Raw genomic sequence first — 20,144 nt, forward strand, 5'->3', positions numbered from 1 at the left:
CAAACTTCTTTTTTCGTCGGTGTGAAGTGTGTGTGAAGGTTGTTCCAGAGAACTGAAATCTAAACTCACTGGGAGTAGTTAGATTATCTTGGTTTAAATCTAGGTTTGGTGTGAGTTTAGTTAAGGGTTGACTGGTGTTACACGTGACACCATATAGTAGAATTTGAAGAAGCAAATTATTTTAGAGAAGCATAAATGGATGACGTAGCTTCTTCTAAGATGATTTACTTTGGGTGATGTAGATGGCTTTAGGAGCCTTAAGCTACTCCTTTTATTAGTAAATAATTCTAATTAAATTATTCTTGTTGTCCGCGTGTGGTCAATAAGTTAGAAAACGGTTTAACATTAGTTTTATTAAGGCTTGGAGTGGTTGGTCCATACATTCCACACTAGACAATGCATACTAACATATTGGTATACTAAACTCCAAAATGAAGTATGCAGCAGTTTTAAAACAGACCAAAAAATGCAGACCGGTAGAAAGATTTTGGTATGTAGGTATTAATTTGTTGGTTGATATATTCAACACTCAATTATATGTTTATCATAAACCAGAATAACACAACATTTAACTTCAAGTGACATGATGAAAAACAAGATACCAGTAAAAAGAAGAACGTCACATATTTTTATATCTATTCCCGCCCAACACTTTCCTTGTATCACGAATACAAGAGACTTACAAGAACAGAGGAGTCTCTAGCTGCTATGGTAAGAACATAAACGTAAGAAACTATTCCGAATCCACGAGTTGATCTGCTGTTAGAATTTTGAGTTCCCTTTTTTTTAACTCACTATCCTCCCACTGCTATCTAGAAGTAAAAGAGCCATCGCAATCTTGCTTTTCATCATAGTTACCTTTTTCAACAAGTAAACTTACCAAACACAAGAATGTGAAACGTAGAAAAAGAAAAAACCAAAACCTTAACAAAACAGTCATGGAAATGAGATATCAACAAAGAAGCAGCGGTCTCTCTTGCAATAACTTTACAATCTGACCTTACGATCTCCACGGCATGCAGAGGCATAAAAACTAGAGCAAAGTTTGTCTCCATGCTCATGTTGCAGAGATAGAGAAAGGGAGAAAGAAGAAGAAGAAGAAGGCTAGCGAGTTTTGCCATTACTTCAACAAATAAATGAGAATAATTTGTAGCTATGAGTGATTTGAAGGAAGAAGCTGGAGTAGGATTTTGAAGTTTGAAGTTTCTAAACAAGAGGCTGGAATTGGGTTATTTTCTTTTGAAGTTTGAAGCAGTCAGACTTTATTTGCATGGACATTACTTTAGAGAGTTTTTGAGTAGAAGTTTCAGTGATGCTACAGTACCACTCTAGTTTTATTATTGTGATGCACTTTGACAAAAACCAAAAAAGTCATATAAAAAAAAAGAATTGGTTCGAGGAAAGAAAAAGATTGGGAAACTTCTGAATGCTATATAATGATTTAGATATGACAAAGGAGAGACCAGAAAACAGAATACAAAGTCAAAGGTATTTGCATATATGAAATGGAAACAAGCTAGAACACTGAGGTTGATCTAGAGGAGTATACCAAAATGACCTCAAGCTTGCAAATCTGGATAGGTTTGTTATTCAAGATTATGGTCACTGGAGATTCTAGTTTAAGCAAAGATGCTTTTGCAGGCTCCAGAAACTTCATTAGATAAAATGCAAAGTAAGTCAGAAACAGGGAGAACAAAATCATCTTGTCAAGTTAGTAGTGATGTTACGAAGTAGGTTAGAGAGACCAAAAGAGTGTTAAATCCAGTTAAGAGTAATTTTTCCTTAATTGTTTTAAACAAATTCAATTCACGAATATGTATGAGTACTTAACGAGGTTTAGTGTGAGAGCAAATGCTTAACTGTGTTCCCTTCTCCAAAAGTGGACTCGTTGGCCAAACCATGTTCTGCTTTCCCAGTTTACAAGAATTGTCCTCCTATCTCATATTCCTAAAAACTGAAACAGAGCAAAACGGAAAAACTATATATAGCAATATCCTAATTCACAGTTTTACTTTTTACCCTCCTTCCATTTCCAGAAGCGCGGCCGAGCTCTAGGATATGTTAGTGGCTCAGCCGTTATCAAAAAAAAGGCGAATTCTTTATGCAGCTGGTTCAAGCCCTTTTGAGTCGTGTTCAAAAAGTTTTTCGAAGAACCAATCACGTCTCTGAATCTTCTGCTTCTTCTTCAATTACAGTCGGGAGTGATCCTTCTCTGCTAAAACCAGGGTTTAAGAACTTGGCAACAAAAGCCCACAGCTTATAAACATCCTCAAAGTTTGTCAAAAAGCTAAGAGAAGCTGTGACAACCTCAAATCGCACAAACCCATTTTTTCCACCGCGCTTACCAGCTTCTCTCTGAAGATGCAAAGAGCTATCTTCCTTGATCCTAGCACCCCCACGGTGGTTTCTCGGAAGATCCATTATGCGTATGTGACTCAAGATACCAATACCAAGAGATACACCTTCTCTCTCAGCCAGTTTCAGAACAACTTCTGGACTTACAAACCCTTTGCTTTTGTCTTTCACATTGAAAGCAACCGCTGCTCCTCTTTCGTACTTTATCTTTGGGCCATAAATCTGCACAAGGTTCATGTATCTGCTGCTACCGTCACTGCCTGATTCAGGCACTTTCAGCTGTAGCAAAGAGATCACAAGCCAGTTAATCAGAAATCTGAGCCTAGTTGTCGTTTTATTAAGACCTAACATATTCACATGATCAATATGGCTGCAAACAATCTCTGGCTCTCTTCTGTCCCAATCATCCTCATTTTGGTTTTCACCATCACTTTCGTCATATACACTGGCCAAAGAAGCTTCACCTTGGTCCAGACTATGACTGATACGGTCCATGTTAAATGAAACCCGTGTTCCTCTACTCGGTTGTTCATCTTCCACACCCAAAAGCCTCCCACCAGTACCCCTTCTCCCCAATAACCTAAACTCACCTTCTGTTTCTCGTCTTATTGCGTTATCTTTCATCTCTGAAGAAATCTTGGAGCTTGAGCCATTTGATCCAAAACCAGATCCTGCGCGATAGACAATGTTACCGCAGTTTTCTTCCTGTATCTCTTGCATTTGGAGATTACTATTAGAGTTCCTCAGATTCCGTGATGGAGTTGAGTTTGTCTCCTGAGTAACTGACATAACTGCAGCATCAAACGAGAGTACATCTTTACCATCATACATAGGACTACTGTAACTCTTTGCTACCGGTTTTGGTGATTGCCGTTTGCTAGTAAACCAAAACGGTGGCAACGGAGAGGCGATTTTATGGTGGTTCAAGTGACCTGCACGGTCAGACCCAAGCGGACTTTGACCTAAATCAATCCAAAACGAATTATCAGACGACTCATCTTCACTGAAAGCAGGGCTTTTCATCAACTCTCCAACCGAAACACTTTCATTTTCTTCAAATATGGTACTACTAGTCCCATCTCTATCAGAGGTATTATCTTCTAAGAGCTCTGTCTCAAACACATCCCTCACTTGAGCTGAAGTGTATGCACCAGAGAATACCGGCATCTGAGCACCTCTACGAGCAGCTTCTGCGGTTGCTGGTTTATCGCCGCCATATGTACCAACGTCATGATCTTCAAGACCAACCAATCCGTCCAGACCATCTATCGAATCACTGAGATATAACGGATATTGAGGTGTGATCTTTACTATTCCTGATCCTGTTTTACCAGACTGGCTCTGAAGATTGCCCATCACTGACTTCTTAATCAACAGGCAACCAAAACCTGTAGGATCATGCCCAAATACCTTGTAGAACGAGGTGATGATAAACTCTGGTCGAAACAATGATAAACCAAGCGAATCCATATCTTTGGGACCTAAAGAACCAGCATCAAGCAACACATGCCAGTTGTTCTGCTGAGCAAGAGCCATCCACTGGTAAGAGTACTTTGACCCTGTAACCCTAGACTGAGCAGGAAACACAAACAACCCAACCGCAGAATCCTTTTTCTTCCTCTTCTTATGAGACAAACGCTTCTTCAAATCCGTGGAACACAGCTTCAAAGTTGGCCATTTAAACCAAGCGTTATAAGCTTTTGCACCTTTCTCTCTTGCAGTCTGAGCCATCCAATTCACAGACTGACTCTCGTGATCAAACATGGTCAAAAGCCGCTTATTCGTATGGAAAGGATAAGATTCCGCAAGCAACCTAAACGCAGAGCCTCTACTTCCAGTGAAAACAAGACCATACTCACTCTCAGGGATATTCAGATAATCCATTATCCTAGTCTTGAGATCATGTTCCACAGTGCCACTCTCAGCTCCACCATAAAGCGCATGGTTACTCAAATTGGCAGTAATCTCAGATAAACTAAACGTACAAGAATCCCAATAATGCAAAGTCTGAACATATGAAAAAAGCCCAAATCCACAGTAATCAAGACATACCTTGGAATCTAACAAGTGAGCATACTCATCAGATCTCAGCTGATCAACTTTCTCAGAAGTCTCATACTTTGGATACATTGTAAGAAACTTGTTAAAAGCTTCAAGAATCTCAGGTATATCATCTTCAGACTCAAAAGTGCGTTCAGCGGCTAAAGCAGTTGCCCGTAAGAACTCGCGTTGAGCGTGTAACCTAGCCAAGGATCTAGAACGACCCAAGCTCTCATCTTGATTATCATCTTTCTCAACTTCTTGAGATTTAAAGAGTGAACCATTCTCAGACGCTTCCTCAAGAGCATCTCTAAGCTTATCTTCATACAATTTCCGAAGCACTGAAGCTTTTCTTTTAACATCGATTGGTGAATCAGACCCATCTCCATCTCTTCTCCTGCTCTTACTCTTATCCAAGATCAGAGCAGCACAGTGATGAATTTGCTTCCACAGAGGAAAATGCATTAATCTCAATTTCAAAAAAAACCTTTCTTTTTTTTTTTTTTTTAGCCCATAAGAACAAAAACCCTAAAAAGGTGAAGATCTTGAAAACAGATCAAAGAGAAGCCTCTAAAAACGGAAACTTTCACAAAACCCACAAAAATTAAACGAGTTTTACGGAAGAATTTTCAAACAAACAATCCTAAGAGAGAGAACCCTTAAGAGAAAACAGATCCCAGAACTCTTGTGAAACGAAGAGGAAGAAGAAGCTTATTTGCTCTGTTTTTTTTTTTTTGGATTGTTTGGAAGATTAGAGAAGATGATAATAAATGCAAAGCTGACTCCTTTCACCACCAATCTCTCGTTTCATTTACTACACTCTCTCTCTCTACTCAGTGCGTTTCTCTCTCTCTCTTTCTCTTTACAGGTTCGGTCAAAAAAGGCATTGACTTTTCTTTTTTCTTTTTTTTCACAGAAGCAAAACAGTAGTGGTGGCGTCGTTATAGGGTTTTTGATAAGCTTTAATAATTTCAATTCTTTTCTGTAATCATTTGATTTTTTTTCTTCATATGAGTATGAAAGATACGTTAAGCTCATTTTATGCATTGTGAAATAGACAGTAAATTTTTATATAATTTTATATAAAAAATTTGTTTATTATTTAATTAGAGTAAAACAAAACAGAATTTTTTTTTCTTATTTTCTGTCCTGAAAAAGAAGCATGAATTAGTCAACTCGGGCAGTAATATGAAGCAATTTTTTGTGAAAAAAGAATCTCGAAACAAATATATTTATAATTTCTTTTTTGGTAACTTAGATTTTTTTTTTTTGTCTGAATTTATATTAATCCAAAGATAGAACCAACCGAGTTACAAATAGACTAACCACTATAATTTAACTAATTAACAAGTTAGCCTAACCTAGTTTTCCCATTTCGACAAGATGAGTTCTATATAAAATATGGAAGTCTTGTATGCCAAAAAACCAACCAAAAGTTCCTTTAACCTTGAGAACTTTCATCAACCCAAGAAACAAGCAATCAAATAGAGGACAAACCTCTTTCTTCCATGAAAACACCACGAAGCCAAACTGGCTATAACCCTGGCCACTTAAGATTGATATCTCATATCCACCGTAACACTTTGGGCTATAAGGTTTGCTCCTCTGTTTGATGCTGTTACTTCCAAAACTAACTTCCAATCCTTGAAGTGCCTCAAAAAGCTGTGAAGAGCCTCCGATTGAGCTTTAAAAGAGGGCCAGGCGTTTGGCCTGTTCACTGCACCAACCAAGACTTTAGATTGGACTGCAAATATCACTTTATCCACTTGATGACTCCCCATGCTTTCCATAGCCCAGAGTAAAACTCTCAGTGGTGCATCCTCCTTATTTGCTATGTTTGCGAATGCTCTTCTACTGTGCAACAGAACCTCTCCCTTTGAATCTCTTAAAACCCAGGATCCTCCTGCAGTTTGATTTCTTTTTGACCAAGAAGATCCCACATTGCATTTTAACCAATTAATGGGTGGTTTTTCCCAACCACTGCCTACGTTTGCCGCTCCATGGTTGTTTTCAGGTTGCCCTGCAATGATTACTCCTTCTTCTTCTTGCTCCAAAGTTTGTGCCTCAAACCATTCTAAAACGTCTTCTTTGATTTTCTCTATCGATTCCAGTAGAGAGAAAACCTTCCCCTCAAATATAAAAGCATTCCTGTTTTTCCAAATTCTCCACAAAATGCAAGGGAAGCTCTTTTTGATGCTTGCAGGCCAATTTCTATTATTCCTTTTCTCCAGGAGGTGATAGAAATTTGAGAAGACAGAACTGTTTGGAAACCCTTGTTCAGGGGATGGGTAATCTGATAGGCCCCAAATCTGTCTCGCCAGCGTACATAAGAAGAGAGTATGGTTCGTTGATTCTCCTAAACCTCCGCAAATCTGACATTGCTCATCTACCTTCATTCCTCTGAATTTTAAGCTCTAGAGTGGAAGGCTGCATATTGATCTCATTTACCAACTCCATATTGTCTTCTTTGTCTGCAAGCCAATACGCTGACTTCACTGAGAAATCTCCACTTTTGTTATATTGCCAAGTATGAAAATCTTCTTGTGAGCAGACTGGTTTTATAAGCAGTATCCTTTAGACCAACGTCGAAGATCTGGTTTCTCCTCCAAGGTGCTCTAAAACCGTTGTCATTTATCCATGGATCAATCCAGACGTTAATGGAGTTACCATTGCCAACATTTTTTGTCAAACCTTTTAAGAGAAGTTCTCGACCAAACAAAATACTTCTCCAGGCGAAGGAATGTCTCTTACCCAGCTTTGCCTCCAAGAAATCATCATCTTCGTAGTATCTGCTTTTCATGAGTCTTGACATTAGACAATCTGGGAATTTTAGGAGCCTCCAAGCTTGTTTCGCTAATAATGCTTGGTTGAATGTCTGGATATCACGAAACCCTAGACCTCCCAGGTCTTTAGATAGACAGAGCTTATCCCAACTTTTCCAATGTATTTTGCTTGAGTGTTCATTGGAATTCCACCAGAAGGATGCCATTGCGCTTTCCAAATTTTCGCAGGTGGTTTTTGGTAATTTGAAACATGACATGGCAAAGACTGGCATAGCTAGTGCTACCGATTTCAGGAGAACTTCCTTTCCTCCCTGTGATAAGCTTCTAGAGTGCCAACTTGATAGTTTCGACTTTAGTCCATCTTTCAAGTAGTCCAGCATTTCAATCTTTAAGCCACTAAAGCATTCTGGAAGACCAAGATACTTGTCGGCTCCTCCCACTGTATCAATACCCAGACAAGCTTGTATATTGGTTTTGATGTTGTCTGGAACTTTTGAACTAAAGGTAATGGAGGATTTGTTTAGGTTGATGGTCTGGCCTGTCGCTGCTCCATAAATCCCCAGTATGTTTTGAAGGACAATGCTTTGTTCCCTCGAAGCTTTACAGATGAAAAGACTGTCATATGCAAAAATAAAGTGGTGAATCATAGGTCCTTCAACTGATAATTGAATTCCTTTTAAAATTCCTTGTGATTGGGCTTTATTAAGCAGATGCGAAAGACCTTCAATGCATAGGATAAAGAGAAAGGGGGACAGTGGATCTCCTTGCCTCAATCCTCTCTACGGTGAGATCATTCCATACGGAGCATCATTAATTAAGACCGAGTAGGTTACCGAAGAAACACATATCATGATCCAATTAACCCAAGTCTTGTGAAACCCCAACGCTAACAACAACGATCTCAAGTAACTCCACTCAATTCTCTCAAAAGCCTTTGACATATCAGACTTTACTGCCATAAATTCCTCTGATACTTTTGGATGGACCTTTAGGCAATGCACCAGTTCGTGAGCCACTAAGATGTTACCTGTGATTAGTCTTTCAGATACAAAGGCCGATTGTGTATCTGATACTATATCAGGCAACATTGGCTGCAATCTCTTGACCATTACCTTGGAGATTATTTTATAAAGAACCGAGCATAAGCTTATAGGTCTTAGATTCGCCATCTTTGTAGGGTGTAAGGTCTTTGGTATTAAGCAGAGATGAGTGTAATTCCAATCAGTTGGCATTAACCTTTCACTAAAGAACAGTCTCACTTCTATAGTTACTTGTGCTCCAACAGTGGACCAATACTTCTGGAAGAAAAGGGCTGACATCCCATCAGGACCTGGGGCGCTGGCTGGCTTTATTGAAAAAACTGCCTCATTTATTTCCTGGTCTATAACTGCTACAAACAACCTAGTGTTCATTTCTTCAGAGACTTTAGGAGATAGGTCACTGAACCAGTTTTGAAAACTTGCCGGATTAGAGGAAGTGAAAACATTTTGAAAGTAGGATGTTGCAACTTCACCCTTCGCTGCTTTTGATTCCTGAAAATTAACGTTTATGTCTTTCAGCTTTGCAATTCTCTTCCTTTGCCTATTAATTTTCACCGAAGCATGAAAGTATTTGGAATTTCTATTTCCACTTCTTAACCATTTCTACCTGCTTTTCTGTTTCCAGTAAGATTCTTCTTCTCTGTACGCCCTGGCTAAGTCCTTCTTAAGGTTAAAAACCCTTTGCTTAACTGGCCATACTCTTGATTGCTCTTGTTCCAAGGCCACTTCCAGTTGTTGAATCTTATCGTGAGAGTTTTTGAAATTTTTCCTCTTCCATGAACTGAGTGATTTTCTACAAGCACGCAATCTATCTGCACTGATACATTGGTACATGCTCTTCCACTACTCCAAGCTAATAAGATAGCCGACTTTACTCCTTCTTTGTGTAGGAATCTTTTATCGAACCTGAATTGACCTCTGTATGAATCTTGGGACGTCATTAGCTTTATTAGGACTGGTCTGTGGTCTGAGCCTCTAAGGTCAAAAAAGGCTTGGTTTGACACTGGGAAGTGTTTAAACCAATCATTATTCCCAAAAGCTCTATCCAGTTTGCATTGAATCCAATGGTCACCTCTTCTTCCAGCCCAAGTAAAGTTATTCCCTTGTCCCGGGAGTTCAATCATGCCACAAGCTCGAATCATATCATTAAAGCCGATGAATTCTGAATCACTTCTTCTTGGTCCTCCATTTTTTTCTCCATTGTGAAACAGATCATTGAAATCACCAAACATGCACCATCTGTCTCTTTGACCAACCCCTATTCTGGAGATTCTTTCCCATACCGACCCACGTTTACTTCTATCAGGGTCTCCATAAACACAAGATACAAAAAAATTGTAAGCTCCAAACTATACTTGAGCGTCTAACAAATTTTTATCTACAAACTTGAAATCAACTTTAACACTACTTTTCCAGAAAAGCGCTAAACCACCACATTTACCAACCAGTTCAACTGTATATACACGATTATATCCTAGCCATTCTTGCAAGTCCACTAGAACATCCCTTTTGTGCATCGTTTCCATCAAGAACAACATCTGAGGAAAATGTTTTTTACGCATTTTCATGAGACGAGGAATTGTCAACTCCAGAGACCGTCCCAGTCCTTGACAATTCCAACTGATGATGCTCATTGGGCATTAGGCAATCCCCCCTTTGGGATCACCTCTTGGGGGATAAGCTTTGTCTGTTTTGCAGTGCTTGTACCCTCGTCATCTGCTTTCCTCTTTTCTTTCGCTCCAATTTGCACCCCTTCTGATTTGCCCCATAAGACTAACTCTTTACTTGGCTTCAATATTTTTAGCTTTCTAGTACTCTTCGCTGGTCTGTTCCTCTTTTTGGCTTTTGGTTTTGTCGAAGTAGCACCCGCTGACCTTACTGCAAAAGGGTTAGGATTAATACCAGTGGAGTTAATCTGAAAAGGCTGAGATAAGGCTACAAACCCTTTGGAATCATCATTGATAAAGGACGGGTCTGCTTCCATAATCCACAAGCTATCATGACCTAAGGAGAGATCAGTATTTGCTGTCTTTAACCTTCCATCAAAGACACTTCGATTTTTCTCAGATGTCGAAGCACTCCCAAAATCAAAAACTACACATTTTTCTTTATTAACCTCTTGATGGAAGATTGGTAGCGGCTCTAGCCTAAGGATAGACTTTTGTGCTAGAGGGTCCTTCTCAACTTCTCCAACCGATTGCTTCACCTTATCTTCTCTAAGTAGTTTTTCTTCTTCGTTGCCAACTCTGAGGTATTGTCTCATTCCTTCCAAAACTACTGGGGAGATTTTCGGTCTGCCTGTATTTGGATCCACCCCAACTTGACTTTCTTGAAGCACTCCAAACAGGGGATCAGATTCCTTCAGAATCGGTTCTTTTATTGGTTTTGCTATTGGAATCCCAGCTTTCCTTGCATCCGCCAATTTCAGCTTTTTCTTTATCAGGATCAGGCATCTTGTGTTTTCGTGAGTCATTCTTTGACATTCGTAACATCTTCTCTGCACCCTCTCGTACTCAAAGCAAACAGTCGCTGAGTCCCCTTTTGGGAGATTAACTAACTTTGATCGCCTAAGAGGTCTTGGGACGTCAAACAAGATCTTTGCTCTCACAAAATCTTGTAGTTGTGGCTTTTCCGCATCAAAGGCAATTTCCAGAACTTGGCCAATTTGTTCACCTAAGGCTGTAAGAGCTTTTTCGTGTAGAAGTTTATTGGCAGATTCCACATTTGAATCCAGATTGGAGTGAATTGAAGATAGTTATCCGGTGGGTTTTCAAACCATCTATCCACCACTATGGTCCAATCATTGAAAGTGTGAAGACCTTTCTCTAGCACTTCATTCAAATCATGCTCAGTATTGAAGAAGAACTGAAACTTTTCCTTGGAAAGCGCCACTCCCCTGCATCTTCCGAGCTTTTGCCATTTGCGAGGCATATTTCGTATTAACTGGTCCATCGGTTGACATTCCGGGTTGAGTGTTCGTCCTACCAAACTTAGCAAATTTCTTTCACATGAGGAGTATTCAGGTAGATTTGGCATGGTGAAGGGTACTTCTTCTTCTTCGAGGGACATTTCCATCAACGCTCTATCCATGGCTGACGACATAGTTTTGACTCAGTGAGATGAGCTAGATCTGAGAGAGTGAAAGGAAAATTCTCCCCCTTCGCTTTAAAGGCAAGATGAAAAAGACTTTTTAGACTAATTTCCACCGATTATATTTTCCCCGAGATGTAAACTTAGGATGAACCCTAAAATAAATTTCAAGAGGATCAAGGAATCAGGGAATAATGTGGTAAACAAGGTGAAAAATGCGAAAGGGAGAATGTTTTACTCCCATCAGATCTCTATTCTGTCCATAATGAAAGACACATTATAACTTAGAGTTATAACTTATAACTAGATATACTGAATTAGTGAAGATAATTTTTTATAGTAAATTTAAGAAGTAAAAGAGTTCATATTAAATATGTTGGGAGTGTTTGGGTAAGCAGACCAAAAATACATATGCGTATTAAATATGTTAGGTTGAGAAGTGGGAAGATTCTTGCTCTTTTTAGACTCCACATTTATGAAAAAAAGATTGCAGAATATTTATTCAAAAACAGCTTAAAGAATGTATACGTGTTATTATTAGCTTCTAATTCGGAACAAATTGACAATTACAAATTATTTGAAATCACTTTATTGGGTAAACCTTTTACGACATTTTTTCCAACTATATTTGAAAGTACGTTTTGAATAGCAAAGTTTGGAAAAAATCGGTTCAGAGACAAGTTCTTTATAAATTTGCTTTAATTTTAAAATTAAAACTAATGAATGATTAACAAATAACATAATATCTCTTTTTGTTGCTGACAGAAAAAGTTTGAAGCTTTAATTAACAAAATAAGAGTAAAATTTTCATTTTGAAATAAGTTGGTCATCTTTTGATTTAAGATCTTTGTAGATTTAGTTTCCTAATCATATCCTTAGATAGAGTTTAAACAAAAGATGTTTGCAAGCAAAAAAAAATACCAAAAATACAAAACAGAAAGAGTCATCATGTAGCTTAACAAAAGATGTTAAGGTTTCTTCTGGAACTTATTCTAAACCTCACTTTGGATCTTTCGGCGCTGCCTTAGTCTTCCACCAATGCTATTTTGATTAGGTTCAAGAGCCGCCTTCCTCTTACTTCTCGTTACTCGAGTCCTCCCTGAGTTAACCCCAGTCTCTGTCTCATCGCTTACGACCTGGTTATGAGCTTTGACCACATGAGTCTGACTTTCCTTAGCTCTTGTCTCCAAATTCGGGTCTTGTCCTGTCCTCTCTTGAACTTCTGGAAGAGCATCACCAATGCGGGCACATGAATGTTCTTCTTTACCCTGCTTTGGCGTCTCAAGATAACTCAGGACCTGAACATCAACCCATGGAGTCTGATCATCCACAGGAAGCAAGTAGCTAACTGGTCTCGTCTCCATATTCGAGTTTTGTCCTATCTTTTCCCGAACTTCTGAAAGATCATCACCAGTGTGGGCACATGAATGTTCTTGTTTATCCTGCTTTAGTGGCTCACGACAACTTAAGACCTGAACATCAACCCATTGAGTCTTATCATCATCCACAGGAAGCAAGTAGCTAACTGGTCTCGTCTCCAAACTCGAGTTTTGTCCTATCGTTTCCTGATCTTCTGAAAGATCAACACCAGTGTGGGCACATGAATGATCTTGCTTTGGTGGCTCAAGACAACTTAAGACCTGAACATCAACCCACGGAGTCTGATTATCCACAGAAGGCTTGAAGCTCAGTGACCTTCTAGCTGAATTTGGATTCTCATCCTCCTCTTTCTTCAAGGAATCACCATTCTGATCTTCGATCTTCGGAAGCTTTTGTACTTCTTCAAGGAGATCACAGTTCTGATTTTCATTAGTGTTTTCATCTTCCTCTTTCTGCAAGGAATCATCATCAATCTGAAGCTTTGGTACTTCTTCATCATCAGCAATCTTTTCTTTAAAGGAAAGTGATCTCTTTGCAGAAGCTTGATTTGGGGTTGAGTCATCAGTTTCAGTTTGGGACCGTTTGGTTTGAATCAGATAATGTGCTACAGACTTATACCCAAGTGCAGCTATCTGGAAAACAATACCAATAAAGAAAGAAATCTTAAGCTCTTGATACTATTCAAGATTATACAAAAGAAAAATCGAAAGAAAACAACGTACCCTTCTGTAGATCGGGCCCGTTGGAACCCATCCTTTGTTATTGCGACACAAACTGCAATTGCAAATCCCGCGACAAACAGGGCAGGTCCAGTTTGCATTCTCCAGAGCTTCCAGCACATGTTCACCATACCTGTTCATCAAACATTTAAAATACATTCACCACCAATAACAGTAAACTCCACTTCTAGCAAATCATATTAAGTAGCAACCAAACCTCATGAACAAACAATCTCCACAGAATTGTCCTTGAACCATGTTGCATTCACTGCACTGTGTACGATGTCCCATCGTTTTCTGCCTGTAACGCACACACACACAAACACATACTATAGCATTGAGCAAATCTCGTTTCACAGTATTGCAACTTGTAATACCACAAATGGGGGTTTGGTTTCTTTACCTGCACTGGTGACAAGTCTTACCCTTAAACGGATCATAAATCCGTTTGCCATCCTTATCATAGCCATCAACAAAACAAGTCCAGCTTCGTTCTGTATTCCCAAGAAGCTTCTCATGTTCCTCAGTGTAAATCTCTGGTCTTGCCCCTTCACCAATCACCACACTCCCTCGTTTAGTTGCTTTTTTACCCTTCTCATTGATCCCATCAGTGTAGATAACTGGAGTTGTGTTCTCCAATCTAACAACAATCACAAAAGAAGAACCAAATCAGAAACCCTATTCCCCTTCTTCCAACTCAAAAAAAAACCCTACTTTCATTTCTACTCAAAAACCCCAATTCCTCCAGAAAAAATCTCTCCTTTAAACTGAAACAAATCGATTCATAAACCCTAATTTCAACTCAAAAAACCCTAATTTCTACTCAAAATCCCCAATTCCTCCAGAAAAATCTCTGCTTTAAGCTGTTTCATAAACCCTAATTTCGATTCATAAGCCCTAATTCCCACAAACAAACAAAACAGAGAAAAGGAAGAGAGATTACCGAGAGGATCTGCGAGAAGGCTGAAGAGGAGGAGTCGATCTCTGAGCAGCATTAGGGTTACCTTGAGATCTTCTATTGACGGGTCGGTTCTCGGATCTGAGTTTGCGAGAGAGATTCAAGATGCCAAGATTTTGCATCCTCTGAAGATTCTCTTTGATCCTATCTTCTCTGCATTGTTCGTAAAGAGACACCTTTTGGGTTCCTTCCATCTCTACTTACTGGGTTAAGGTTTGATTCTGGTTCTCTTGGTGATGGATGAACGATTTCAAAAGTCTCTCTCTTTATGGCTGCTGCTCTGCTCTGGTGGAGAAATGATAAAAAAAAGTTTAGATTTTTATTTTGGGTTGAGTTGATGTTACACAGCAACGGTCATATTATATTTGAAAATGTGCAGAGAATTTGGGAATTGTGTTGGAGATAAGATAAGTACACCCTAATGATGGGACTTAATCTTTTTAAATATTTTGTGTGTTTTTTTTTCCTTTAATTGCAATGCAGCTAAGTTAAAATAATGGGAATATAGAAAGATGTGAAGCATTTAGAAGAAAATATTATCCCAATTGGTATTTTTTTTTTCTATTTGATACCAAATTTGCAAATTTTGGATTTTTTTTTTCTTGGTGGACTTTTCTATTAGGAAGAGAATACTACAAGATTTCTAAAAGAAACAATAAAGATTTAGACCATAAAAAAATAATGAGAGTCTTACCTTGTCAACCAAATTAACACCTACTCACTTGCAAGGAGGTTCCCCTATTACTGTATGTGTTTTACTAAACTTCCAGAAAATATTAAAATAAAATTTTAGCTATTAATATAAAAGAGTGTTGGGGGTCGTTACAACATGAGATCTATAGTTAATTGAAGGTCAAAAAACTACGAGCTCCCAAAACTCATAATTGTAAGTTTGAGTATGTTTTGGTAAAAAAAATTTCAAATGTTCAATTTTAGTAAAAATAAAACTAGCTCTGATTAACTACACCGTAAAATTTAGTCTTAAACTGACTGTAATTTAATATTTTCTTTATATTTTTCTCTGACTAAGTTATGTAGTAGACCTCTCCAAACTTACAATTGTTAGGATGTTTTGGTGATAAGAATTTCAAAACTCACCAATAATTAATTACGCCGAAAAATTTAGTCTTAAACTGACTCTAATTTTAGTCTTTTCGTTATGTTTTTCTTACTAAATTATGTAGTAGAAACTACGAGCTCTCCCAAACTTATAATTGTGAGTATGTTTCGGTAAAAATAATTTTTCAAGTATTCATTTTTAGTTTTGAACAAAAAACTCATAAATAATGAACTACGCTGCAAAAATAATTTCTTAAAACCGTAATTTATTCTTCTCCTTATGTAGTAAAAAAAATTATTTACCTGATCCATACACAAATCTTCCAAAAAACATATGTTGAGGTGTTTTTCTAAGAGATTTTCTTTCCGCTAAACAAAAGAATTCAAAGCAATTTTCCACCACACACATATATGTAATAAAAACAAAACAAACTAAAACTTTAAGAAAAAGATTTGTAAAGAAGTTTCATACATCGTTTGAGACAGTCTATTTCTTTATAAAAACTTTGTATGCATGTATCCTTTTCACCCATTTTGTTAGTTTGTCAATTGTAACAACAAAATTTTTGGCGTTGATACTTTTATTTCTTGTTCCAACAAATTTGAGCTACTTAGATTAATTACGAGTCAAAATACATAGATCAGTTCAAGCGTCTAAAGAATTAAATTCTCGTCATTATTTTCTCACTAGCGTAAGGAAAAACTAGGCCACGTTGATGAACCACCACTAGAAAAATCTTGAAGCCTCCCCTTTATATCAAAACGGTCAAACCAAATTCATTTTAACCAATTAAACACAACCTCACAAGTTTCCCTTCGATCTCAAACTAACACTTTGTTATACTTGTTATATAATCTCAAACAATAACACCAAAACTTCTCAAATCCGAGAAATATGGCTACGACAAGAGCTTCTACATCAGGCAGGGTCTCTCAAGCTTTCACTATCCTCGTCTTCTTCTTCTTCTTCTTCTTAACTCTCACTGCTTCAGTGGAAGCTGCTGGTCGTGGAGTTAACAATGATAAAAAGGGCGGCGGATTAGGAGCTTCGTTCATATTTGGAGATTCTCTAGTCGATGCCGGAAATAATAATTATCTATCCACGTTGTCTAGGGCCAATATGCAGCCTAATGGTATCGATTTCAAAGCCTCCGGAGGAAATCCTACCGGCCGGTTCACCAATGGCCGGACCATCGGTGACATCGTTGGTACGTAGAAAATGGAAAAAAAGTTGCATCGATATATTCAATATTATCCATGCATGTATATCCTATAACCCATTTATGGTATATGAATATGATATGTGGGTTTACTCGTTTAGATAGTTCAACTAACATACCTACACATTTATGTTGACGTTTTGTTTATTCTCAGTTTTTGTAAATCACACTATTAAAATCAAATAACCGGATAGGAGATCCAATTAAGTTGGATAAATAGAGTATACAAACGTTTTAGCAACATGAACCTTTGTTTGTTCTATACATGTTTAAATTTTGATATAAACGGTTCTAAAACGTTCAAATGGTTTATTCAGGGGAAGAACTTGGGTCTGCCAACTACGCGATTCCATTCTTAGCACCGAATGCGACAGGCAAAGCTTTATTAGCCGGTGTGAATTATGCATCTGGAGGAGGAGGAATCATGAATGGCACCGGGAGAATCTTTGTACGTACCGAACTATTTTAATCGTTTTTTGGATTTGGAAATAGTATCTTAAATTCGTTTTAGAGTTCTAAATATTTTATGGAAATGTAAATATTTGGTAGGTGAATAGGTTAGGTATGGATGTACAAGTTGATTTCTTCAACACTACACGGAAACAGCTCGATGATCTACTTGGAAAAGAGAAAGCAAAAGAGTATATAAGCAAAAAATCAATATTCTCAATCACTATAGGAGCAAACGATTTCCTCAACAATTATTTATTCCCACTTCTCTCAGTCGGAACACGGTTCACTCAAACTCCTGATGATTTCATCGGTGACATGCTCGAGCATCTACGCGACCAACTAACCGTAAGCAAAAACAAAACCGATCTCATCAGCCTAAATTTTTAGAAAGGTTTTGTTATTTGATATCAATATGTTATAAAGCTTACATCAAATTGTATGGTTGCAATACAGAGGCTATATCAATTGGATGCAAGGAAGTTTGTAATCGGTAACGTTGGACCAATTGGATGCATACCGTACCAAAAAACGATCAATCAATTAAAAGAAGACGAGTGTGTGGATTTGGCTAATAAGCTAGCAAATCAATACAATGTTAAATTAAAGAGTTTGTTAGATGAACTAAACAAGAAACTTCCCGGTTCAATGTTTGTCCATGCCAATGTCTACGATCTAGTAATGGAACTCATTACCAACTACAAGGAATACGGTAACACATTTTTTTTTTGTTCTCCTACAAAATTAATCCATATATTGTGACTATATGACTTAAAAGAAAATTTTGGATTGACAAAATATGGCAGGGTTCAAATCCGCGACAAAGGCTTGTTGCGGTAATGGAGGACAATACGCGGGTATAATTCCGTGCGGACCGACTTCGAGTTTGTGCGAAGAGAGGGATAAATATGTGTTTTGGGATCCTTACCATCCGAGCGAAGCAGCAAACGTTATCATCGCGAAGCAATTGTTATATGGTGATATCAAAGTTATATCTCCAGTTAATCTCAGCAAACTTAGAGATTTGTGATTTGAATTGTTTGTTGAACTAAATTGTTTGTTGAGTTATATACACAATTTCTTACATTTACGTTTGTTATACGCCAAGTTAAAATCACTTTCCTTGTATGTATGTGTTGTCGTGTTTAAAATAATTTAGTGAGAGGCTTTTGTTTTTGTCAAGATGTGATATATAAAACTTTGCAAATTAGCTCTCGACAAAAAAAACCGGTTCAATTATAAACCGGTTCATGATTCAAATCAAATTGGTTTCCGGTCCGATCCGGTTCTCTAAACAGTGTCTCTCTTTTCGTCGTTAATGACCTTTCTTCCTCAACTCGCCGGTTACGGAAACCCAGAAATGTTGGTTCTTTCGAAGCAAAGGCATCAAATTTGCGGTCGTTTCTGCCGCAGAGCATCCCCTTATTCTCTCAATCGCAGCATCGGAGCATCCACATTTCCCGATGTTCACCTGGGATTCTTAAAGGAACCTGCTTTAGAATTGAGTACGTTTACTTTGTTTTCTCTTGTTAGCCTAGATTCTCAGTTTAATTGCTTCAGTGCTTGTAGTTGTTTGATGGGTGGAGGGAATTTGATGAAAAGTTTTAGTCTTTTCTTGAATCTAAATGAGAAAATAATAACTACTGTCTTCTGTATCCAATGAAGTGTTCGAGAAGCCACATTATTCTGTTATTTTCATCTTATATTTAGAAATCACTCTGCTTATTTCTTATACATATAGATGCATTCTCATATGACTTATTCTTATTGGTGGAAGCTGTAGTTGGTAACTCATTAGGTTAATTTAGGCAATATTTTATCAGCAATCTCTAGGAGAAGAGCACACACTTCTTGAGGAGTGGAGAACATTGGCATATATGATCAGCACATTTGATCTCCATTACTTCTTTTGGTGGAAAGTTCATGATCATCCAACGCTGGTAATCTTCTGACACCACACAATCCTCTTCGCATACAATGTATATACGTGTAACGGATCCGTATCCTTCCTCACTGAAGCTTCTTGTCCCTGCTAGATTGTTTGTTACTAACGGGTTTGCTCTCACCAACATTTTCGCCGATTCAAGATTCTTATTCGCCGCAACAAAAAGATTGAATGAGTTTACTACTAGCACAATCATATTTGTGTTACTTCAAAAAAACTGGAGTCTTACTTGATTTGGAGAGAGTTGATACATTTTCTTGGTCATGAATTCTGGTCCTAAAAGTGTATACTGTAGAGGACAATCAGGTTCTCCATAGGTTCCACAAGTGGTGTCCAACCATTCCTCTTGTGGAATGCTTCTGAGAAACTGCATATTTCAGTCAAATATCAGAATCACTCAGGAGAGATAGGAAACCAAATCATCATGTGTTTGTTTTCATACCGTTTCGTAAACATAAGCTGGTGGGTTTCTTGTGTCAGGCATGAAAGCTGTCAAGAAGACAATGGCAGCAACTTTACAAGGGAAAACGTCAGCAGCAAGTGCAGCCGGTATTCCTCCCATGCTATGCGCAACTAGAATCACCTTATCGTCATCGGAGCCAAGCGAGCTCAGAAACTCAAGCAATGGTTTGCATTAATCCTTCAGAGTCTGAATCTCTTCAACTTTGGTCATGTTTGTACCCGATGCAGCAAGATCCACTGCTGTCACACAGTGACCTGCATTCTCCAGCTGCGTTTTCACCTTGTACCAAGTCCATGCGCCATGGCACACGCTATGGACGAGCACAAACTGCTTCTGGTGCGTCTTCTCCATTGCCTTTTTTTTTACTTTCAGCATCTTGGTTCAACACTTATATATACTCTTTGTATATTGACTGTTAGTTTTTGGTCGTTCTCTGAGATCCAGAGAATGCTAAATCAACACTACGTTGACTGTTAGATTTCTCATTTCAACTATAGTAAGCAATAAAGTCTGAACGTTTAGAAAGGTCCACTTTAGAACACATTTAATTGTATCAAATCCAGATACATTTTTCTGATGGTGAACCTGAAGACTCCACATGAGGAAATTTGTTGGCATGTTAATGTTTGTGGTGATTGTTTC

General features: G+C 38.1%; 5 protein-coding genes, 1 long non-coding RNA gene and 2 pseudogenes across 8 annotated transcripts; 2 read left to right on the top strand and 6 right to left on the bottom strand.

The window, feature by feature from the left end:
- Positions 1-1,842: 1,842 nt before the first annotated feature.
- On the bottom strand, positions 1,843-5,326 carry LOC104751987 (uncharacterized). The gene has a single exon (XM_010474045.3). The coding sequence runs from the start codon at positions 4,858-4,860 to the stop codon at positions 2,158-2,160; it is 2,703 nt and encodes a 900-aa protein (XP_010472347.2). The 5' UTR covers positions 4,861-5,326; the 3' UTR covers positions 1,843-2,157.
- Positions 5,327-5,945: 619 nt separating this feature from the next.
- Positions 5,946-7,825, bottom strand: LOC147925963 (uncharacterized). Its single transcript, XM_087492821.1, has 3 exons — positions 6,976-7,825; positions 6,786-6,890; positions 5,946-6,688 (listed from the first exon to the last, which is right to left on the bottom strand). Exons 1-3 carry the CDS (start codon positions 7,823-7,825, stop codon positions 5,946-5,948), a joined length of 1,698 nt encoding a protein of 565 aa, XP_087348947.1.
- Positions 7,826-7,957: 132 nt separating this feature from the next.
- Positions 7,958-9,852, bottom strand: LOC147925964 (uncharacterized). The gene is made up of 4 exons (XM_087492822.1): positions 9,605-9,852; positions 9,125-9,517; positions 8,826-9,011; positions 7,958-8,759 (listed from the first exon to the last, which is right to left on the bottom strand). Exons 1-4 carry the CDS (start codon positions 9,850-9,852, stop codon positions 7,958-7,960), a joined length of 1,629 nt encoding a protein of 542 aa, XP_087348948.1.
- On the bottom strand, positions 9,849-11,320 carry LOC147925965 (uncharacterized; annotated as a pseudogene).
- A 798-nt stretch (positions 11,321-12,118) lies between these two features.
- Positions 12,119-14,784, bottom strand: LOC104751988 (uncharacterized). The gene is made up of 5 exons (XM_010474046.3): positions 14,351-14,784; positions 13,811-14,047; positions 13,625-13,708; positions 13,411-13,540; positions 12,119-13,320 (listed from the first exon to the last, which is right to left on the bottom strand). Exons 1-5 carry the CDS (start codon positions 14,557-14,559, stop codon positions 12,301-12,303), a joined length of 1,680 nt encoding a protein of 559 aa, XP_010472348.1. The 5' UTR covers positions 14,560-14,784; the 3' UTR covers positions 12,119-12,300.
- Positions 14,785-16,118: 1,334 nt separating this feature from the next.
- On the top strand, positions 16,119-18,276 carry LOC104751989 (GDSL esterase/lipase At2g23540-like). The gene is made up of 5 exons (XM_010474047.3): positions 16,119-16,632; positions 16,962-17,092; positions 17,194-17,442; positions 17,551-17,806; positions 17,901-18,276. The coding sequence occupies exons 1-5, from the start codon at positions 16,320-16,322 to the stop codon at positions 18,122-18,124; spliced, it is 1,173 nt and encodes a 390-aa protein (XP_010472349.1). The 5' UTR covers positions 16,119-16,319; the 3' UTR covers positions 18,125-18,276.
- Positions 18,275-20,027, top strand: LOC147925966 (uncharacterized). 2 transcript variants are annotated; one of them, XR_015584434.1, is made up of 3 exons: positions 18,275-18,599; positions 18,918-19,034; positions 19,131-20,027. It is a non-coding gene; the product is annotated as an uncharacterized LOC147925966 (long non-coding RNA). The 2 variants fall into 2 exon arrangements; XR_015584435.1 differs by having other exon boundaries at positions 18,429-18,599; positions 18,903-19,034.
- LOC104751993 (putative methylesterase 6) lies at positions 19,186-19,877 on the bottom strand (annotated as a pseudogene). The gene is made up of 2 exons (XR_015584431.1): positions 19,482-19,877; positions 19,186-19,406 (listed from the first exon to the last, which is right to left on the bottom strand). The product of XR_015584431.1 is annotated as a putative methylesterase 6 (transcript).
- Positions 20,028-20,144: the final 117 nt, after the last annotated feature.

The sequence above is a fragment of the Camelina sativa genome, chromosome 16, assembly GCF_030686135.1.
Source record: "Camelina sativa cultivar CO46 ecotype springtype chromosome 16, ASM3068613v1".
NCBI lineage: Eukaryota > Viridiplantae > Streptophyta > Magnoliopsida > Brassicales > Brassicaceae > Camelina > Camelina sativa.